At 44.5% G+C, this 18498-nt stretch overlaps 2 protein-coding genes across 4 annotated transcripts in view; one reads left to right on the top strand and one right to left on the bottom strand.

Annotated features, from left to right (window-relative positions):
* Positions 1–11916, bottom strand: part of WDR70 (WD repeat domain 70) — a 194388-nt gene extending 182472 nt beyond the window's left edge. For 2 of the 3 annotated variants that reach the window (XR_013995935.1, XM_081089957.1), the window contains exons 1-4: positions 11800–11914; positions 11636–11695; positions 8971–9054; positions 3178–3298 (exon numbers count right to left, since the gene is read on the bottom strand). Coding sequence is in view for 2 of the 3 variants with exons in the window: in XM_081089957.1 (XP_080946083.1) it covers positions 3178–3298; positions 8971–9054; positions 11636–11695; positions 11800–11824 (290 nt within the window). In the remaining variant the exon portion in view is untranslated. Of the gene's footprint in view, positions 1–3177; positions 3299–6632; positions 8404–8970; positions 9055–11635; positions 11696–11799 lie in introns of those variants that run through there. The other variant, XM_081089958.1, reaches the window with a different exon arrangement.
* Positions 11917–16308: 4392 nt separating this feature from the next.
* Positions 16309–18498, top strand: part of NUP155 (nucleoporin 155) — a 52138-nt gene continuing 49948 nt past the window's right edge. Inside the window, exon 1 of the mRNA XM_081089590.1 lies at positions 16309–16583. Within this exon, the coding sequence (XP_080945716.1) occupies positions 16427–16583 (157 nt within the window). The 5' untranslated portion in view covers positions 16309–16426. The remainder of the gene's footprint in view (positions 16584–18498) is intronic.

The raw sequence follows: 18498 nt of genomic DNA, 5'->3' as shown, positions 1-18498 counted from the left end.
ACATCCACAGGAAAAAAAAACACTCTCTACTATATTTGAATCCAATCACTATTTGCACCAAAGGTGAATAAGGCCAGTCATGTAAGAAAGTTAATATTATTCCCAGAATGTTTCAATATATTTCCTGAAATACAAATTATTTCTCAGTTCTCATCCAAGTTTGCTGAGTTGCTAACATGCTAAATGTAGCATTCGGGATTCTAAAAATATCTTATTCAGGGAAGTATCATATTGATTCTCTATTGTTTTTCTACCCAGCACACCAGAGAACTAACACACACTCTCAGTAAGGTCTTTATCAAACACCTGTAAGCATTCTGGAAGCCACCACCATCCACGATCCCTCCACCTCCTACCCCATTCCAAAGGGTTGAGAATTGCATTCATAACTGTATCAATTAAACTATCAAATATTTTATAGGACTCAAAAGTGTCACTGCCTTCTAATAAAGTATTTCCAGTAAGTAAGCTCCATGAAAACAAAAATTTCTCTCCTTTGTGTTCATTGCTATGTCTCTAGCACCCAAATGATGCCTGGCGTAAATCGGATTTTTCTTTTAATTTTTATCCAGGTTCAATACTGAAAGGGATACATTCTCACATGCATGCTCTCCTTATACAAAGGTAGGAGCTAGCAAACCTCTATAGAGAGTTTCCCTTTGTTCTTGCAACAGCTCCAGCCCTCTGTTGGAACTGACTGCATACCGCCTCTTTCTCTTCCTTAAGGTCTCCTCAAATATCGCCTCTGCAAAGAGGTCCTCTAAACTTTCAAACACACCCTATCAGTCACTATTACCTCAATTACCTTACTTTGATTATCTTTATTACCTACATGCTAAGTTATCTCATTTGAGTGTTTATTTAGTGTTTAAATCTGTTATCCATCCCTTCAAATATCCCCACAATCATATGAGCAGAGTTCCATCTGACTTGCTAGCTGCTGTATCCCCAGTGCCTGAAGCAGTGCCTAAGCCACAAGATATTCAACACATAAGTAATGGTTGGGGGAATGAATAAATTTGTATTAAAGCATTCACACTCCCAAATTTTCTCCGTGATTAGATCAGTTTTCCAGCTGTACTGGTTCAGAAGTCAGACTTTCTCAATGCAAAATTATTCAAGCCATAGAACTCTAAACTGAAATGCTAATCCTTAGCATCCATGCTTTAACTGAGTTAACTAGTTCAGAAGAAAGCATTGAACTAAGAACTGCATGGAGCCATGCTGATTTCATGGCTGATTATGCAGGCCTAATACCCACATGAAACTGGATGGAATGCATCAGCTTCTTCTCTATGGAGCTTCTAACTCCATTCCTGTCTTTTTGCTTCTGATGTACACAAGCCAAAAAAATAAACAATCCTTAACATATTTTCAATATTCTGAAAAACAAAGTCCATGAAACTATGTCCAGAAATATCCCTGACAGAAAACAGAACACATTCCATGTTTAAAAATGCCTTTGACTCAATATGGTACCAAATATGAACCAGAGTCTGGCTGGTGTGGCTCAGTTGAGCACTGACCTATGAAACAGGAGATTACGGTTCAATTGCAGGTCAGTTCACATGCCTGGGTTGTGGGCTCCATCCCGAGTGTGGGGCATGCAGGAGGCAGCCAATCAATGATTCTCTTTCATCATTAATGTTTTTCTCTCTCTCCCTCCCCCTTCCTCTCTGAAATCAATGAAATATATTTTTAAAAATATACATATGAACCATAGCCTGAGAAACAATATGTATTAGATGAAAAGACCATTAAGAATCAAATCCTAGCCGAAACCTGTTTGGCTCAGCGGATAGAGCGTCGGCCTGTGAACTGAAGGGTCCCAGGTTCAATTCCAGTCAAGGGCATGTACCTTGGTTGCGGGCATGTCCCCAGTAGGGAGTGTGCAGGAGGCAGCTGGTCGATGTTTCTCTCTCACCGATGTTTCTAGCTCTCTATCTCTCTCCTTTCCTCTCTGCAAAAACTCAATGAAATGTATTTTAAAAAAAAAAATCAAATCCTAATTTTTTTCTCAGCTGTTTTAAAAGACACCTTAGCTAAGCAATAAATAAGATGCATAGCTGTACAATTGCAACATAGGAAGCATATTCATCATGGATGCTTCTATCTCTCTCTTCCTCTCCCTTCCTCTCTAAAATCAATGAAAACAAACAAAAAAAAAAAAACCCGAGAGATTATTAACAGCAGGGAGGGAGCAGTAAGTAGGTGGAGCAAGAAGATGTTTAGGGCCGTGAAACCATTCTGATTGATACTATAATAGTAGGGATACATGTTATTATATATTTGTCCAAACCATAGAATGTACACCACCAAAGGCAAACCCTCATGGAAACTATGAATTCTGAGTGACAGTGATGTGTTAGTGTAGGTTCGTCAACTGTAACAAATGTACCACTTGGGTGGGGGATGTTCATAACAGGGAAGGCTATAAATTTATGGGGGCAGGAGGCATATGGAAAAATCTCCATACCTTCTGCTCAATTTTGCTATGAATCTAAAACTGCACTTAAAAATAAAGTCTATTAAATAAAAAATTTTAAACATTCAAAATAAAGAGGCTGGCAAAATTGATTATCCATGTGCAGGAAAAAATAAGAACTGGATGACAACTTCAGATTATCCACAATTTTATGTTAATAAAATACTTAAATATGAAAAATAAAACTTTAAAACTTTAGAAGAAAATACCAGAAATAATGACTACAGAGTTAAGGACTCATTTCTTAAACAAACCACAAAAGCACAGCCCTGGCCTGTGTAGCTCAGTTGGTTGGAGCATTGTCCTTACACCAAAAGTTTGTGGGTTCTATTCCCAGTCTGGGCACATACCAGAGGTAACCGATCAATGTTTCTCTCTTACATCTCTCTCTCTCTCAATCTCTTCCTCCTATCCTCCCTTCCTCTCTCTCTAAAAATCAGTGGAAAAAGTGTCCTCTGGTGAGGATTACCAAAAAAAGGCACAGATTTCAATATTGCATCTGGAAAACTTCAGAAAGCCTCAACTGACTCAGTGTAACACAGGACCCTCTCATGATCCTAGGGATATACTATACTATTGCCTAAAGTAGGAGAAGTTATGCAAGCTTTTAATATCAGGAACCTTGCCTAACTTGTGTTATGAACACTTAGAAAATGATCGTTTAATAGAATCCTTTTGAGAAAGTCAAGCACCTGGAAGATGATTTAGAGCAATCTCTGACCACATTTGAGCCTGAAGATGTAGGTTCAGTATCTTCATTTTGCCTTCTTAATTCTTTCTCTCTGTTCATTTCTTCCTCTTTTTCTCTTGCCTCTGAAAAGAGAAAAATAAATTTCCAACAGTTAAAATTTCAAAATTTGTCAGTTATTAAGAAGGTTGAAAATTAACACTCATGAAACTGTAACAGTGTGATCACTAAAAGCAAAAAATTATCACCATAAATACCCAACACTGGGAAAATAAGTGAATTACTGTATATCAACATAATCCTATATAATAAAAATGCAAATAGACTGAATGGTGGAATGACTGGTCGCTGTGGTGTGCGCTGACCACCAGGGGGCAGACGCTCAGTTCAGGAGCTGCCCCCTGGTGTCAGTGCACTCCCACAGGGGGAGCGCCACCCAGGCAGAAGCCAGGCTGACAGCTCGCAGCTGGCTAGTGCAGCTGTGGTGGTGGGAGCCTCTCCTGCCTCTGTGGCAGCAACATCCCCTGAGGGCTCCTGAACTGTGAAAGACCGCAGGCTGGGCTGAGAGACACCCCCCTATCCCCAGTGCACAAATGTCGTACACCACGCCTCTAGTATAAAATATAGCCAATACAAGTAATGATAAAAAATGTACAAATCTTGGAAAATATTAACAAATATGCTCAATAAAATTAGCATGTGATTAAACTATAACCTGGATTAGAACTCTGTAGAAAGATATGGGAAGAGATAAGTAAAAAAGTGTTCAATGGTAAGATTTGATGTAATTTCACTTTTTTATTTTTTTGTCAATTATAGTTTATATTCAATATTATTTTATTTTAGTTTCAGGTGTACAGCATAGTGGTTAAACAACCATGTACTTTACAAAGTATTCCCCCGATATTTCAAGTACCTAACCTGGCACCATACATATTTATTTACCATATTTCCTATGCTGTTCTTCACATCCCCACGTAATTTCACTTTTTATTTTTATTGCTTTAAAGCATAAATTCAGCACTTTGTTCATTTCTGAATTTCCCACACTGGAGTTTTGGTCAGAGACTTCCTTCCAAAATCATGAGAAAATGTCAATTATATTAGGTTTGTAGAGTTGTTTACTTTGGAAAGACAAAAGTTTATCCAAGGAAATTTAATCTCTTTCCTCTGATCATCAAACTCTACAATGGGGAATACACAGGAAGTAAATGAGTTATATGAAGAGTCCAGTTCTCACCTGCTACCATCTTCAATAGCCTGAGATAATCTTTAACATCTTTTCTGTAATAATGCAAAACAATACACCCAAACTTAAGAAGTATCAAAGGGCACTAATTAATTAGAACGTTGTACTCTTCAGAGTCTTCTCTTGCTTGGATATGAAGGATGAGAAACAAGGAGATAACCAACAAATGTCCACAACTAACTAGTCTTTTATTTCAAACTTGAGGCCCAGTGCAAAAAATTTGTGTACTGTGGCAGGGAAGCAGGGGGGGGTGGGGGGGTGTCCCTCAGCCCGCCTGCACCCTCTCACAATCCAGGACCCCTCACTCCTTACCACCCACCATCTCGCTACTCCTTACCACTCCGCTCACTGCTCCTTTGCACTGCCATGCAGGTGGGAAAGGCTCCTGCCACCACCATGAGCCCGGCTTTCTGGCTGTGGGAGCGCACTGACCACCAGGGAGCAGCTCCAGCATTGAGAATCTGCCCCCTGGTGGTCAGTGTGTGTTATAGCAACCAATCATTCTGGTCTTTCCACCATAATGGTCGCTTAAGCTTTTATTATATAGACTAGAGGCCCATTGCACAAAGAGATTCATGCAATAGGCCTACCCTTCCCCTGGCTGCTGGCACCAGTTTTTCTCTGGCACCCGGGACCCAGGCCTTCGCTCCAGACAGAGCCTTCAGTCTTTGCTCCGCCCCTTCACCCCAATGTATGCAAATTAGCCACCATCTTTGTTGGGCTAATTTGCATACTCTCCTGATTGGCTGGTGAGTGAACTGGTGGGATGGTCAATTTACATGTTTGTCTATTATTAGGTAAGAAGATGTGGAACATAAAACTCTCCAGGAAGAAGTAAAGCAAATGCTATAACTCTAGCTCAAGTTTGTTTTTGTTTTTGGGTTTTTGAGTGTGTGTCTGTGTGTTCTCCGGTAGACTGATAGGAGTCAACAATTCTACACTCTGATAGCTGGAGGAAAGTTGAAAAAAATTTAAAAATAGGATAATGTCCAAAATTAAGAGTGGGCCTGCTTGGCTCCTGTCACCCAGCTTCTCCAGTAATCTTTCCATACCCTCCAGGGCGAGGTTGGGGGACACTGGGATACCACATTTGGACACCTGGACTCTAGGCTCAGGTCTTCGGGACAGTTGTGACCCTAATCAGGAAACAACACCAAGGTACATTTTCCCCTTCTGACTTGCTCAGAAAGCCAGTTTTCTCTAGGTAGGAGGCAGCACTGTGCTTCAGGTGCTGGGCCCCTCTCTGCCCACCCAGGGTGAATCTCAATTCCAAGTCAACCATACTGCTCTTTCAATGGCAGTGTTTGGAGCTGGTATGCCACACTATTACTAGCCAGTAAGATGTGAAGGTAAGCCAGCTGATGGTACATTTGAGAAAGGTTTTCTTCCTCCTAAAAAGTGATACACAAAACAGTTTCCTTTCATCCCACAGAAGTGGTCATCTGCATGCAACAAAATTCTGCTGACAATTTTGGACCATGAGGACAGTCAGCTTAGGACGAGCCAATACTCTAAAAGTGGCAAAGCAGAAAAGGGAAAAAACTTTGTCCTTCATGTCAGAACCCAGAGGATGGAAGAGCCCCACTCCAGAGTTCCTGTCATGTGTGATACTGAATGTTTCCTATTTGAGCCATTTTTAATTAGGTCTTCTATGACTTCTTTGCAAGTAACCAAAAGCATCTTAGTGTCAGCCTCAACTTAAAAATTCACAGCTAGTACATGGAGCTTACTGTGTACCAGATATTGTTTTAAGCACTTCCTGTAATCTTTAATCTTCGTAACAACCTCTGAAGTTGGTACTATTATTTTTTTTAGCTTTATTGGGGTGTAATTGACAAAACTGCAAGACATTTAAAGTATACAACGTGATTATGTAACACACATATAATCTGTGAAAGGATTGTCCAAATGGAGTCAATGAGCATATCCATTACCCATGTTTATCTTTTTTTTTTTTTGCCAAACCAAGTTTTTTTTATTTTATCCTTTATATCTCTATCGTTGAAAGTATTACATATGCCTTCCTTTTTCCCCCACTGACCCCCTCCAGCCCACCCTCGCCTCCCACCTCAGGCTTTCACCACCCTACTGTCTGTGACCATGAGTTATGCATATATGCATACAAGTTCTTTGGTTGATCACCCTCCGCCCCTTTCCCTCCCCCACCTTCCCTCCAAGATTCCGCACTCTATTCCAAGCTTCCATGTCTCTGGATCCACTCCGTTCATCACTTTATTTTGTTCATTAGATTCCACATATGGGCGAGATCATGGGATACTTGTCTTTCTCTGACTGGCTTATTTCACTTAGCATAATACTCTCCAGGTCTCTCCATGCTGTCTCAAAGGGTAAGAGATCCTTCTTGTTTACTGCTGCATAGTATTCCATGGTATAACTCTAAGGCACAGAGAAGTAACAGAGCTACAAGGTCTCAAAGCAGTGAACTGAGGCTCCACAACTGATATGACCACACTTTTTTCTAAAAACTAAAATTGTAGCCCACCGTACCATTCTTTGGGACATTGTTTCTGTAAATCATGGGTGGGGAACATCCAGCCATGGGCCATAAAAAGTCCTCAAAATCATTTGGTCTGGCCCTGTCAAGGCATTAGGGGCAAGTTAATTAAATGTTTGACCAAAATATAGCAGGCTAATTTTTAAGCTGATAATTTTGTATGGCCCATGAATGATGTTATAAATATCCAACTGGCACTTGACAGTAAAAAGGTTCCCCACCCCTGCTATAAATGATGATCTGTTAACTAATATGCGACTGCAGATAAACAGCCTATTCGTTTAAGAATTCTAGGAACTAACTTCAAAAGAAGCAGACTCCAACCTTCAGACCTCCAGACGTTACAGCTCTGAGAGATTTGCTGGCCTTCAGCTAGTTATCTGAACAGAATGTATTGACTTGCATGTAGCCCCCTCAACAGAAAATTCTCAATCCCCTTCTTTTGATTCCTTGTTGTTTTTCTTCTCCCTCCTCCCTCCTTAGAAAAAACCCTGCCTGTGTCAACAAGAGTGCACCATCTTCTCAAGCTGAGCACTTGAATAAACCCTTTTCCATCCACCAGCCTGTCTCGACTTGGATTTTGTGCAGTGGGCAGCCAAATGTGGCTTCAATATCAAAATTATCTAACGAGCACCACTTATCTAACAGTGAGCCTACCTCTCTCCAAAGGGCTATGAAGGACAGCCTTTACTGCCTGCTTGTTAGCACATTATCTGGAAATAACACTGGCCATAAATTATTACAGTAGTTAAATCGGTGTGATAGGTACATGGGATTCTATTACTATACTTTTTTATGTGTTTGAAATTTCACACAATAAATAGTATATAGAAAGCTATCTTTTCATAATAAAAACAAACTGTTATTCTTCCAGAGACCAAAAATATTTCATGTGAAGCTCACTTCCCAAATATTAAATACTAGAGGCCCGTGCACTGGTAGGGTCCCTAGTGGCTGCCTGCCCGGCTGCAGGCCAGAGCCTCCCTCCCTTCCCCTGGCCGGCCCCGCCCGCTGGTCAAACTCCCGGACGACCTGACCTCCCAGTCGAGGAGACAATTTGCATACTACACTTTTATCATATAGGATTACTGCTATATTTTAAAACCAACAATGACAAGAACAGCATTCAACTAATTTTTTCCAGGAGTCCTGATTTCTAGCCCCTTCCACTCTATCTAGTGTAAGAACGATCTGAAGCAGTTCCAAAGAAAGCAGTGTGGAGTCAGTCTCCTTCAAAGACCCTGAGGTGGTCGTACTTAGAGTTGGCAACCACCTGCTATCAAAACAGAGAGTCTGGAAATTAAGGCCTTCATTAAATGTCTGATACAGCTCATTAATGCAGGGATTCAACAGCAGCAGCCACAGTCACTGTATGTCTCAATTTTCTATACTGTCTGGGTCAACAGTCAGTGGTGTACACAGCTCTGAGAGCCACCTCTCGCCCAGCCTTCCAAATACTGGTTCCGCTGTAAGCAGGAAAGAAAAAATGAAATGAGGATTAAATAGAGGTGGAAGGAGAGGTAATAAAGAAACTGCTATTCTGAATCTCATATATTAATTTAACATCCTTGTGTTCATAGCACACACTTCTAAAAGACTTTAGCACTCAGACCTTCTTACCCTATTTAGATACAACTTTTACCATGTGTTTTTTTAAATCTCTGCTTCCACACTGAACAGAGTGCAGAATCTTGGAGGGAAGACGGGGGAGGGTGGGTGAGTGGGAGGTAATCAACCAAAACCCTTGTATGCATATATGTATAACCCATGGACACAGACATTAGGGTGGTGAAGGCTGGGGAAGGGGGTGCGGGCTGGAGGGGGTCTATGGGGTGGAAAAGGGGACATATGTAATACTTTCAAAAATAAAGATTAAATAGATAAATAAATCTCTGCTTCCAAAGGAACCAATACATATGGTCTTTTAACAATTTTGAACTTTTTTTTCAGTCTTATAATAACTGTCAATATCCTTGTGTAAGGCATACACAGTATTTAAAACAAATAAAACAGCAGATGATTGAACTTCTTACCCAGTGTTTTCCGACTTCTTTCCACAGCTGTTCTTCGAGTCTGTTCAAACATTGCTTCCAAATCAAATGTACGAGCTTTTTTCCCTAAAATAGGAATAAGTAGCAGACTGTGAATTTGCACTAAGCTGGCCAAACTTTAGGTACTCAAAAATTACTGATTGATCAATAACCACTTGGTCTGTCTAATTTACAGCATGGCTATGAGACAACCATAAAATATCAAGGAAGAGTTACTTCCCAGGGAATTTTTAATGACAATCTCATCGCTAAGTGCCATTAACCAGCCCACTCTCCCATCCTCCTCTTAATTCATCTAGCCCAGTGGTTCTCAACCTTGGTTGCACATTAGAATCACCTGGGAATCTTTTTAAAATCCTGATTTCTGGGCCTCATCCTCCGGCAATTCTGTTTCTTTGTTGCTAATGTTGTGGCCCCACCCCCTAACAAAGACGCTGATGTAAACTGAAACCACCTTTCTGCAGAGCACTGGGGTAATATGTATCAGTAAGGATCCACTCCCAAGGTTTTGGCTGCATTTTCATATTTACATTTCTATTAAAGTAGTCCCTCTAAAAAGCTACCCGATGGAAATACACACAATATTCCCTTTACAAAAGGAGACAGTTATTTGCAACAATGTTCATTTTAGCATTCTCAACAAAAGTTAGAATTAGAAACTATGTAGGGGAAAGTTTAAAATATTACAAATTATGACATTTCTATTAAATAGACTACTATTCACCCATTAAAAATCATGTTTTAGTTCATGTTGACTAATGTCACCCCAATAAATTTTTTTTTATTTTATTTTTATTGACTTCAGAGAAGAAAAGAGAGAAAGACATCAATGATGAGAGAGAAACATCGATCAGCTGCCTCCTGCGCGGCCCCCACTGGGGATCGAGCCCACAACCCGGCATGCGCCCTTGACCGAAATCGAACCTGGGACCCTTCAGTCCACAGGCCGATGCTCTATCCACTGAGCCACACCAGCTAGGGCACCCCAATAAAATTTAGTTAAAGTAACTAAATACTTTTTTTTTTAATCATGTTTTGGAGGAACATTTTACAAATATGGAGAAATCCTCACACTATCAAGAATTAAACAAATTATATACATTACCAAAATATAGGAAAGAATGGACAGAAAGTCTGGGCACATTAGCCTGACATTTGTTCTCTCCAAGACCCAACAGAAATGGGGTGAGAAAACAACGTATGCTTTTTTAAAAATATATTTTATTGATTTTTTTTACAGAGAGGGAGAGAGATAGAGAGTTAGAAACATCCATGAGAGAGAAACATTGACCAGCTGCCTCCTGCACACTCCCCACTGGGGATGTGCCCACAACCAAGTTACATGCCCTTGACCGGAATCGAACCTGGGACCCTTCAGTCTGCAGGCCGATGCTCTATCCACTGAGCCAAACCGGTCAGGGCAGATACGCTTATTTTTATTCACAGGGCTATCCTCAACAGGAGCCTACACCCCCTGCCTGGCCTTCTCCTCCGACAGCACGCCCAGCCCAGGCTCCGCAGAGAGATGAGGGCTGACCTGGGGATGAGGGCTGGGCTCGGAAGGAATGCGGGCCCTGGTCGGGCTACTCAGCGGGTGGGGCGCTGCCCCCCATATGCCAAGGCCTCGGGTTCATGCCCAGTCAGGGCACATACAGGGTTCAACCAATGAATGCACACGTGAGTGGGACAATAAGTCGACCTCTCTATCTCTCTCTCTCTCTCTCTCTCTCTCTCTCTCTCTTCCTCTCTCTAAAATAGCATGCTTAGAAACATAACCAATGGACACAAGACACTGGGGGGTAGGGGAGACCAGGGGAAGGTCAAGGGGAGGGATAAAAAAGGTGACATATGTAATACTCTTTGTAATACTTTAAGGCAGCGGCTCTCAACCTGTGGGTCGCGACCCCTTTGGCGGTCGAACGACCCTTTCACAGGGGTCGCCTAAGACCATCCTGCAGATCAGATATTTACATGACGATTCATAACAGTAGCAACATTACAGTTATGAAGTAGCAACGAAAATAATTTTATGGTTGGGTCACAACATGAGGAGCTGTATTTAAAGGGCCAGAAGGTTGAGAACCACTGCTTTAAGCAATAAAACAAAATTTAAAAAAAAGGTTTGCAATGATTAAAAAAAAAAAAAAAAAAAAAAGTTAAAACCGTCCAGCCGGTGTGCGGCCAGGGCACATGCGCGGACGCGGGCTCCATCCCCAGCAGGGGGCGAGCAAGAGGCAGCCGATGGATGATGCTCATCCTTGATGTTTCCCTCTCTCCCTCTCCCTTCGTCTGTAGAATCAGTAAGATCGTATTTAAAAAAAAAAAAAAAGTGAAAACCATCATCACCACTTAGCCCACCCGTTGCCGAAAGAGCCGTCACCTTGCAGACCGCAGCCGGCGGTGAGCTGTCAGCGTGAGGACGCGCCTAAAAGCTCCCTCCACCAGCCCGGCCCTCCGCGGGCTCACCGCGCCCTCTCGCTCACTCGGCTTCCCTGGGTGCCACCTGAGCGGCCCAACAGGCCCGCGGGAGTCAGAAAAGGTGGGGGCGGGCGAGTGTGGAGACCCTGCAGATACACACTAGGACCTGGCGCTCGGCCTCCCCCGCCTGCGCACCCGAGACCCCTGCAGGGGACGGGCGCTCACTCACCGAACCCCGTGAAGCCCATGGTGACCGCCAGCTGCGGGTCCGGTCCCGACGTCTCAGCGCCTGTCACGGGGGCGAGAGGAGGAGAGAGAGAGGGGGCCTCGTGAGTGCGGCGCCCCCGGAGCCCAGCCCGGCCCGCCCCGCCCGGCTCGCCTCACGGGACCCACCTTCGCTGGGCCCCGGGCGCTCCATCGCCGCCGCCCGCCGCAGAGCCAGCGGCAGCAGCAGCCCACACAGCCGCGCGAGCGGCGCTGAGGACCCGGCCGGAAGTAACTGCTCGCAGCGCCCGCGGCGCCACGGCCAAGAGCGGCGCCTTCCGCGGCGGGACGGCGGCCTCCGCGCAGCGCCGCCCTGGCGGACGGGAGGAGCATGTGCGCGCCGCGCCGCCGTCCTTCTCCAGGCACCGTCCCCTGAGCGTCTCCAACACCCTTCGCATGTGAGATGCGGTCACAGCCAAGGTGACCAACCCGCTCGGAATCCTAAAGAAAACCCTGCTAAACGCCCTTTCTTTGCATTTTGTCCTCTATGGGGAAACTCGCACAGTTTTCCACCTTTTGAGTATATTTTAAGGAAGAAATGCATATATACCGCAGGATGGAAAAGTACTCACCAGCTAAAAAGACCCGGGTAGTTGAAAGAATTGTCAGAAAGCTCCCTAAAGCTTATTCTCTTAGCCCACGCCGCCCTCTGACTGTTAGCCATGCGTAGTTACGGAGTTTCCTTCTCCACAGCAAGGCCTCCCAACGCCCTGCATTCACTTCATTGTATTTTCACTTTTCGTTGGTTTTAATGACTTTATAACATGATTCCTTGTCTGTGTTCTGAACGAATGGCATACTACGTATCTCTGTATTTCTGAATTCTAGCAAAATCATGTCTAATCCTACTTGATGCTGCTGAATGCAAATATTTTCATGAAATTACTCCTTCCTCCCAGCACTACCTTAATCTATCTCAAATTATGCTTTACCTACAAACCCTAACTGTTAATGATCAAGTGTACTATCCTTTCCTTTGTTCTTAAAATAAAATACAAAATTAGCATGCCCTCCAAAGTGTTTCCAGCTTCAGCTTTTCTATTCTCTACCAAGTGAGTCTTCTTCAGCTGTAGAAGCAGCCCCAGCACACGACATCCTGAATGAAAGTTCTGACTCTTCGCCAATCCCCATGCCCTTCATTTAACCCCACTCATCCTGCAGGACTCAAATCGCAATCTCCTGTAAGCACCTTACAGACCTTTATACACCCCAAGTTAGGCCCTCTATCTGTCACATAATCTAATCCTGGGTCTCAGTACTTGTGAAACGAATAAAAGAATGAATGAATAAAAGAAAGTAGGTGTGAAAACAAAAGCTACTCCTCTTATCTGTGGGATGTTATGTAATTTGGCACAACAAAGTTTGGTTTCACCCCAACAGATTACTGAACCACAAGTGTCAAAAGTCTATGTGACCTCACATTAATAAGGCTAGTTCATTGCACCTGTAACAAAATAACTTATTATTAAGGCCACTGTCTCTTTTCTGACTTCAGATAAACAGGCCTTAGGCAATAGAACAGAACTTTATGAATACAACTTTTGTGTATTCCACACCCCAAGTTTATAAATAGCTATTTCAGCTCCTGAGTAGTCAAGGACTTGAAAGGGCTTAAGATGATACTTTCTTTTCATGAAGACTTTCATTTTTAGAGCAGTTTAACACTCACAGCAAATTGAGCAAAAGGTGCAGAATTTCCATTATCAACATCTCCCACCAGAGTGAAGCCTTTGTTATAGCTGATGAACCTACATTGGCATGTCCTAATCACCTTAAGTACATAGGGTTCACTCACTGTGTACAAATGTATAATGACAGGTGTTCCATCATTATGGCATGATACAGAATATTTTCACTGCCCCCAAAATTGTCTGAGCTCTACCTATTCATCTCCCTTCCGCACATCACCAAACCCCTGATATCTGTACTATCTCCATAGTTTTGTCTTTTTAGATGTCATACAGTTGGAATCATACATGTAGTCTTTACAGATTGGCTGATCTCAATAATATACATTTAAAGTTCCTCCATGTCTTTTCATGACGTCACCGCTCATTTCTTTTTAGCACTGCATAATATTCCATTTTCTGGATGCACCACGGCTTACTTATCCTTCACCTGCTGAAGGACATCTTGGTTGCCTCCAAGTTTTGGCAATTATGAATAAAGCTGCTATAATCATCCATGTGCAAGCTTTAGTGTGGACATCTTTTTAGATCCTGTGGGCGATCTAAAGGAGCAAGGTTGCTGTATCATATGGTGAGAATAATACTTAGTTTTGTGAAAAAACTGGAAAACAGTCTTCCAAAGTGGCTGCATCATTTTGCATTCCCATCAGCAATGAATGAGAGTTCCTGTTCCTCCACAGCCTCACCAGCATTTGTTGTTGTTAATGTTCTAAATTTTGGCCCTTGTAATAGGTATGCAGCGGCATCTCGTTGCTGTTATAATTTGCATTTCCCTGATGACATACCATGTGGAACATTTTTCACATGCTAATATGAAAGACTTAATACTACCATATGTATACTTTGTCAAGGTGTCAAGGTCTTTGGCCTGTTTTTAAATCAGATTGTTTCTTATTATTGAGTTTTAAGAGTTCTTTGTATATTTTGGCTTGCTATCCTCTGTCAGATGTTTTTCCAAATATTTTCTGTCTGTGACTTGTCTTCTCATTCTCTTGACATTGTCTTTCACAGGGCAGTTTTTAATTTTAATAAAGTCTAGCTTATCAATTATTTCTTTCCTGATTTTGGTATTATATCAAAAAAGTCATTAATTTACCCAATTTCATCTAGTTTTTTAGATATATTTAACTGAAAATTATATGCAGAATTTATCTCAAAAAGTCTCTATAGCATTTTATGTAGGAACATTGTTTGGACCATCCACAACTAATTTGTTTTATAGTTGTGCATTTTACATTTAGGTCTGTCACCCATTTTGAGTTAATTTTTGTGAAGTGTATACAGTTTGTGCTTAGATTTTTTATTTTTTGCATGTGGATATCCGGTTGTTCTAGCACCATCTGTTGGGGAAAAAAATCCCATTGTAGCTATATAAAATTTTAAACTACTAAGTGCTAGCGGGGAAAAAGAAAACTGGAAATCATCAACCAGTGGGAATGATCATGACCATCAAAGAAAAGTCACAAGAAGATGTATTTGCTTTTGATAAAAGGTCGGGGGAATAATTGCACTACTGGAGACTTCCATACTGAACTATTTTTTTCCTGTTTTGTTTGCTGGAACATCTTCAGAATGAAATTGTTAAGTATACCAGGGCAACTCTGATTTTCTTGCAGCAAAGTGAATTTTTTCATAAATTTGAGAGGCAGATTAGCACAGTGTTCAGAAAATGAGTTCCAGAACTAGAATGTCTAGGTTCAAACCTGATTCTGATCATGTGATCTTAGGGGAGTTACCTAGGCTTTCTGTGCCTCAACGATCTCATCTGGTAAGCGGCTAAGGGGAATTAAATGAGGAGGACTGCTGGAAAAGCGGGCTTTCATGTAACCTCCCACGTTGCCTTCTCTATCAGATGAGCCTATCTTGCCGCTCCCTGCTCATTACTCCTATTTCAAATGCACGCCCTATACAAGTTCCGGTGCTGCACTTGATTGCTTTGCTGGTGTGCCCCTGCCCGAGGCACCCTTCGCGGGGGAACGCTGTCAGTTTGGTGTTGCCAGCACTGGGCCACAATGCCCGACACAAATGAATTCCGTTTCTGCAGAACTGGGGGATCTTTTTGGTAGCGTTATAGCTGCCTCTCTGCTATGAATGCAACGACGGATTAGAACCGTCTGCTTCCTCTCTGTAACGAGAAATAAGGCAAAGCAGCAGCGCCCTGACCGCCGCGGACGATCCTTCACGCACATCATTCTTTTTTAAGTGTATGTTTTTATTGATTTCAGAGAGGAAGGAAGAGGGAGAGAGAAACATCAATGATTAGAAGCCTTGATCCGCTGCCTCCTACACGCCCCGCGCGGGGGACCCAGCCTGCAACCCAGGCACGTGCCCTGACCGCCGGGTTCACAGGTCGGTGCTCACCCACTGAGCCCGCATCCTTCTTCAGTCACGGGCCACAAGTCCAATAGCAGCAACGCACAACCAGAGCAGCCTAATCCATTTCAATTTACACTGAAGCCCCTAAGCAATAAGGTGACATTTTGGCTCCAAGTGAACTGTCTCCGACAACGCGGTACCCACCCCCGTCCACTCTCAGCTCCTTGGGGCGCCCAAGACATGGGCGCGCAGACGCTCCTCCCCAACAGCTGCAGCTGCACCCGCGAGGCTGCCGGCCCCCAGACCCCGCGCGCGCCTGGGCACCGGAACCGAGCCGAGCGCACTGCGCGGCGCCTCCGCCCCGGCCCGGCCCCTGCCCCGCCTCCCTCCCGCCCCTCCCGCCCTCCTCCCTCCCGCCCCTTCCCGCCCCTTCCCCGGCCTCCCTTCCCCAGACCCCGTCCTGCTTGCCCCCTTCCCCGCCCCCTCCCCAGCGCCGCGCCGCCGCCGCCTGTCCTTCCCTCCCCCGCCCCGCCCCCAAGGCCCGGCGCCCTTAACGGCTTCCCGCTCCGGAAGCCGCGACGGAGCCTGCGAGTCCCGCCCCCGAGGAACCGGAAGTGCGTCATGCGCCAGCGCCGAAGCGCTCGTTTGGCGCGCGCGCCGTCCGTGCCGGGGCTGCGCTAGGGGCTTGGTTTCTCGCCTCTTTCTCCGCGGTGCTCGGCCTCCTCGGGACGCTGGTGTCCTGGCTGTCGGGGATGCCGTCTTCCCTGCTGGGCTCGGCGATGCCGGCCTCCACGTCGGCCACGGCCTCGCAGGAGGCGTTGGAAAGCGCGGGGCGGTTCATCGACCGCCAGTTGCAGGATGACCGCATGTACCCGGACCTCTCCGATCTGCTCCTGGTGTCGGCCCCGAGTGAGTGATCGGCGCCTCGGGCGACTCTCGCCGGCCCCCCTCCCCGGGTCCTTACCCCCCGGGCGCCGTGTGCTGCCCGTCGAAGAGCGAGAAAGCGCCCATGGGCAGCCCCCCCCTTCTTTACTGCACACATCGGAGAGGGTAGGAGTGGGGAGCCGACGCGGGGAGGCAGAGACCCCCACCTTCACCGGCCGCTCCCGCCTCCTCGTGCTTCTCCCCCAGGCGGGGTGGGCAGGAGCGCCAGGTCCAAGCCTCGGCCTTGTTCATTACTCGAGTCACTATTAGGGAGAGCAAACCAAGTTCATCTGGGCGCGGGTCATGTCCCCTCAGAGACATGCTCTACCGTGTGCAGAGTTAGTGTAATAGGAAGTGCCGGGAGGTGGTAAAAGCTGCCGGTGGAATGAAGGCAGAGAAATCAACCAAGATGATGGGCAGGGAGGCTAAGGGGAAGCATGTGCCAGTAAGGAAAGGGGCTGGGAAAATGTTTAATGGTTACATCATGGCTCCTCCAGGCATGTGGAGTTACATAAATGGCTAGAACAAAAAAAACAAGTGGCTCCTTGATGAGGTGGAAATGAGAGAAAAGCAGAGAAGTGTAAGATAGAGACAAGATAGTTGGTGAGCAAGAACCAAGCTAAACAGGATAATCTGTGCAGTGTAACCCTAAAAGACACCTCTGGCCATTTATACGACGTGTTAATTGAGTTAGACTTGTAATCAGAGAAAAGACAAAAAAAAAAAAAAAACCCCAAAACATAGCAGCGGTAATATTGGTTCCTGACAGTTACTTACCAGTGGGCCTGTCCTGTAAGAGCTGAGCGGCCTCTTAGCGAGTCTCCTCCTGCGCAGCATGACGCACCTTGACCTCCTTAGGTGTTTGAAGGCAAGATATTAATCGTACGTACATTCTGGCCTTTCATCATATCTGAGCCTCATCTTCCCTCTTCTCCGATACACACACCTGCCTCTTCCATCTCATCTCTTCCCCTCCTTCCATTCTGTTCTCAGCCACAGGGTTCCAGCCACACTGAATGCAACCGTTTTCCACAAGAAGCCCCCTCTTTGGGATTTTATTGTGCATGCATTCTTCATCATTTCCGGAATGTCCTTCCCTCTTTGACAAACAATTCTTGCAGACTCCCTTAAATATCACTTTCTTGCCTGACCGGCAAGCTGCGTGGTTGAGCCTTGCCCCCTATGAACCAGGAGGTCACAGTTTGTTTTCCTGTCAGGGCTCCTGCCCAGGTTGCTCGCTTGATCCCCAGTAGGGGGCGTGCAGGAGGCAGCCGGTGGATGATTCTCATCATTGATGTTTCTATCGCTCCTTCTCCTTTACTCTCTGAAAGCAATAAAAATATATTTCTTTAAAAAATATATATCCCTTTCTTTGTGAAGGCTTTCTTAACCATTTACATCTTCACCAGAGCTATTAATTCCGTTCTTTGCGTCTCCACTGCCATTTAACAGGTGCCATGCTCTATTAAAATCGGTTTTAAGACTAATTGGGATGTCTAGGATTTGCTTCAGAAGATGCATTCGGGAAGGAGCAGACAGTGATGTAAATGAAATGTGATCAGGCATGATATTGGTAATCGTTGAAGCTAGGTAATTAGCACATAGGAATTGCTTGCATTTTTCTCTCTAGTTGCATATATTTTTAACATTTCTAAATACGTTTTAAAATTGTCTCACATGTGAGTTTCCCAATCATCTTTGCACTTTAGAGAGCCTGAAAGGGTGCCTGAACGAAATGGTCATCAGATACTAGGAAATACAGGCTGAAGGGACCAACCTGCTCCTCAGTGTCTGACTCCTAGAGTAAGAGACATGCTGCAGGGAGAACCCTTTGTGAGGCAGTCTGTGGGTTCTGCCTCAGTAAAATATTGCTTCTGTCGTATTGTTTGTATTTATCTTG

The sequence above is a fragment of the Myotis nattereri genome (genome assembly GCF_964212035.1).
Source record: "Myotis nattereri genome assembly, chromosome: 4".
Lineage (NCBI taxonomy): Eukaryota > Metazoa > Chordata > Mammalia > Chiroptera > Vespertilionidae > Myotis > Myotis nattereri.
Note: the sequence above shows the minus strand (reverse complement) of the source record. Positions and strands in the feature narration are given on the sequence as shown.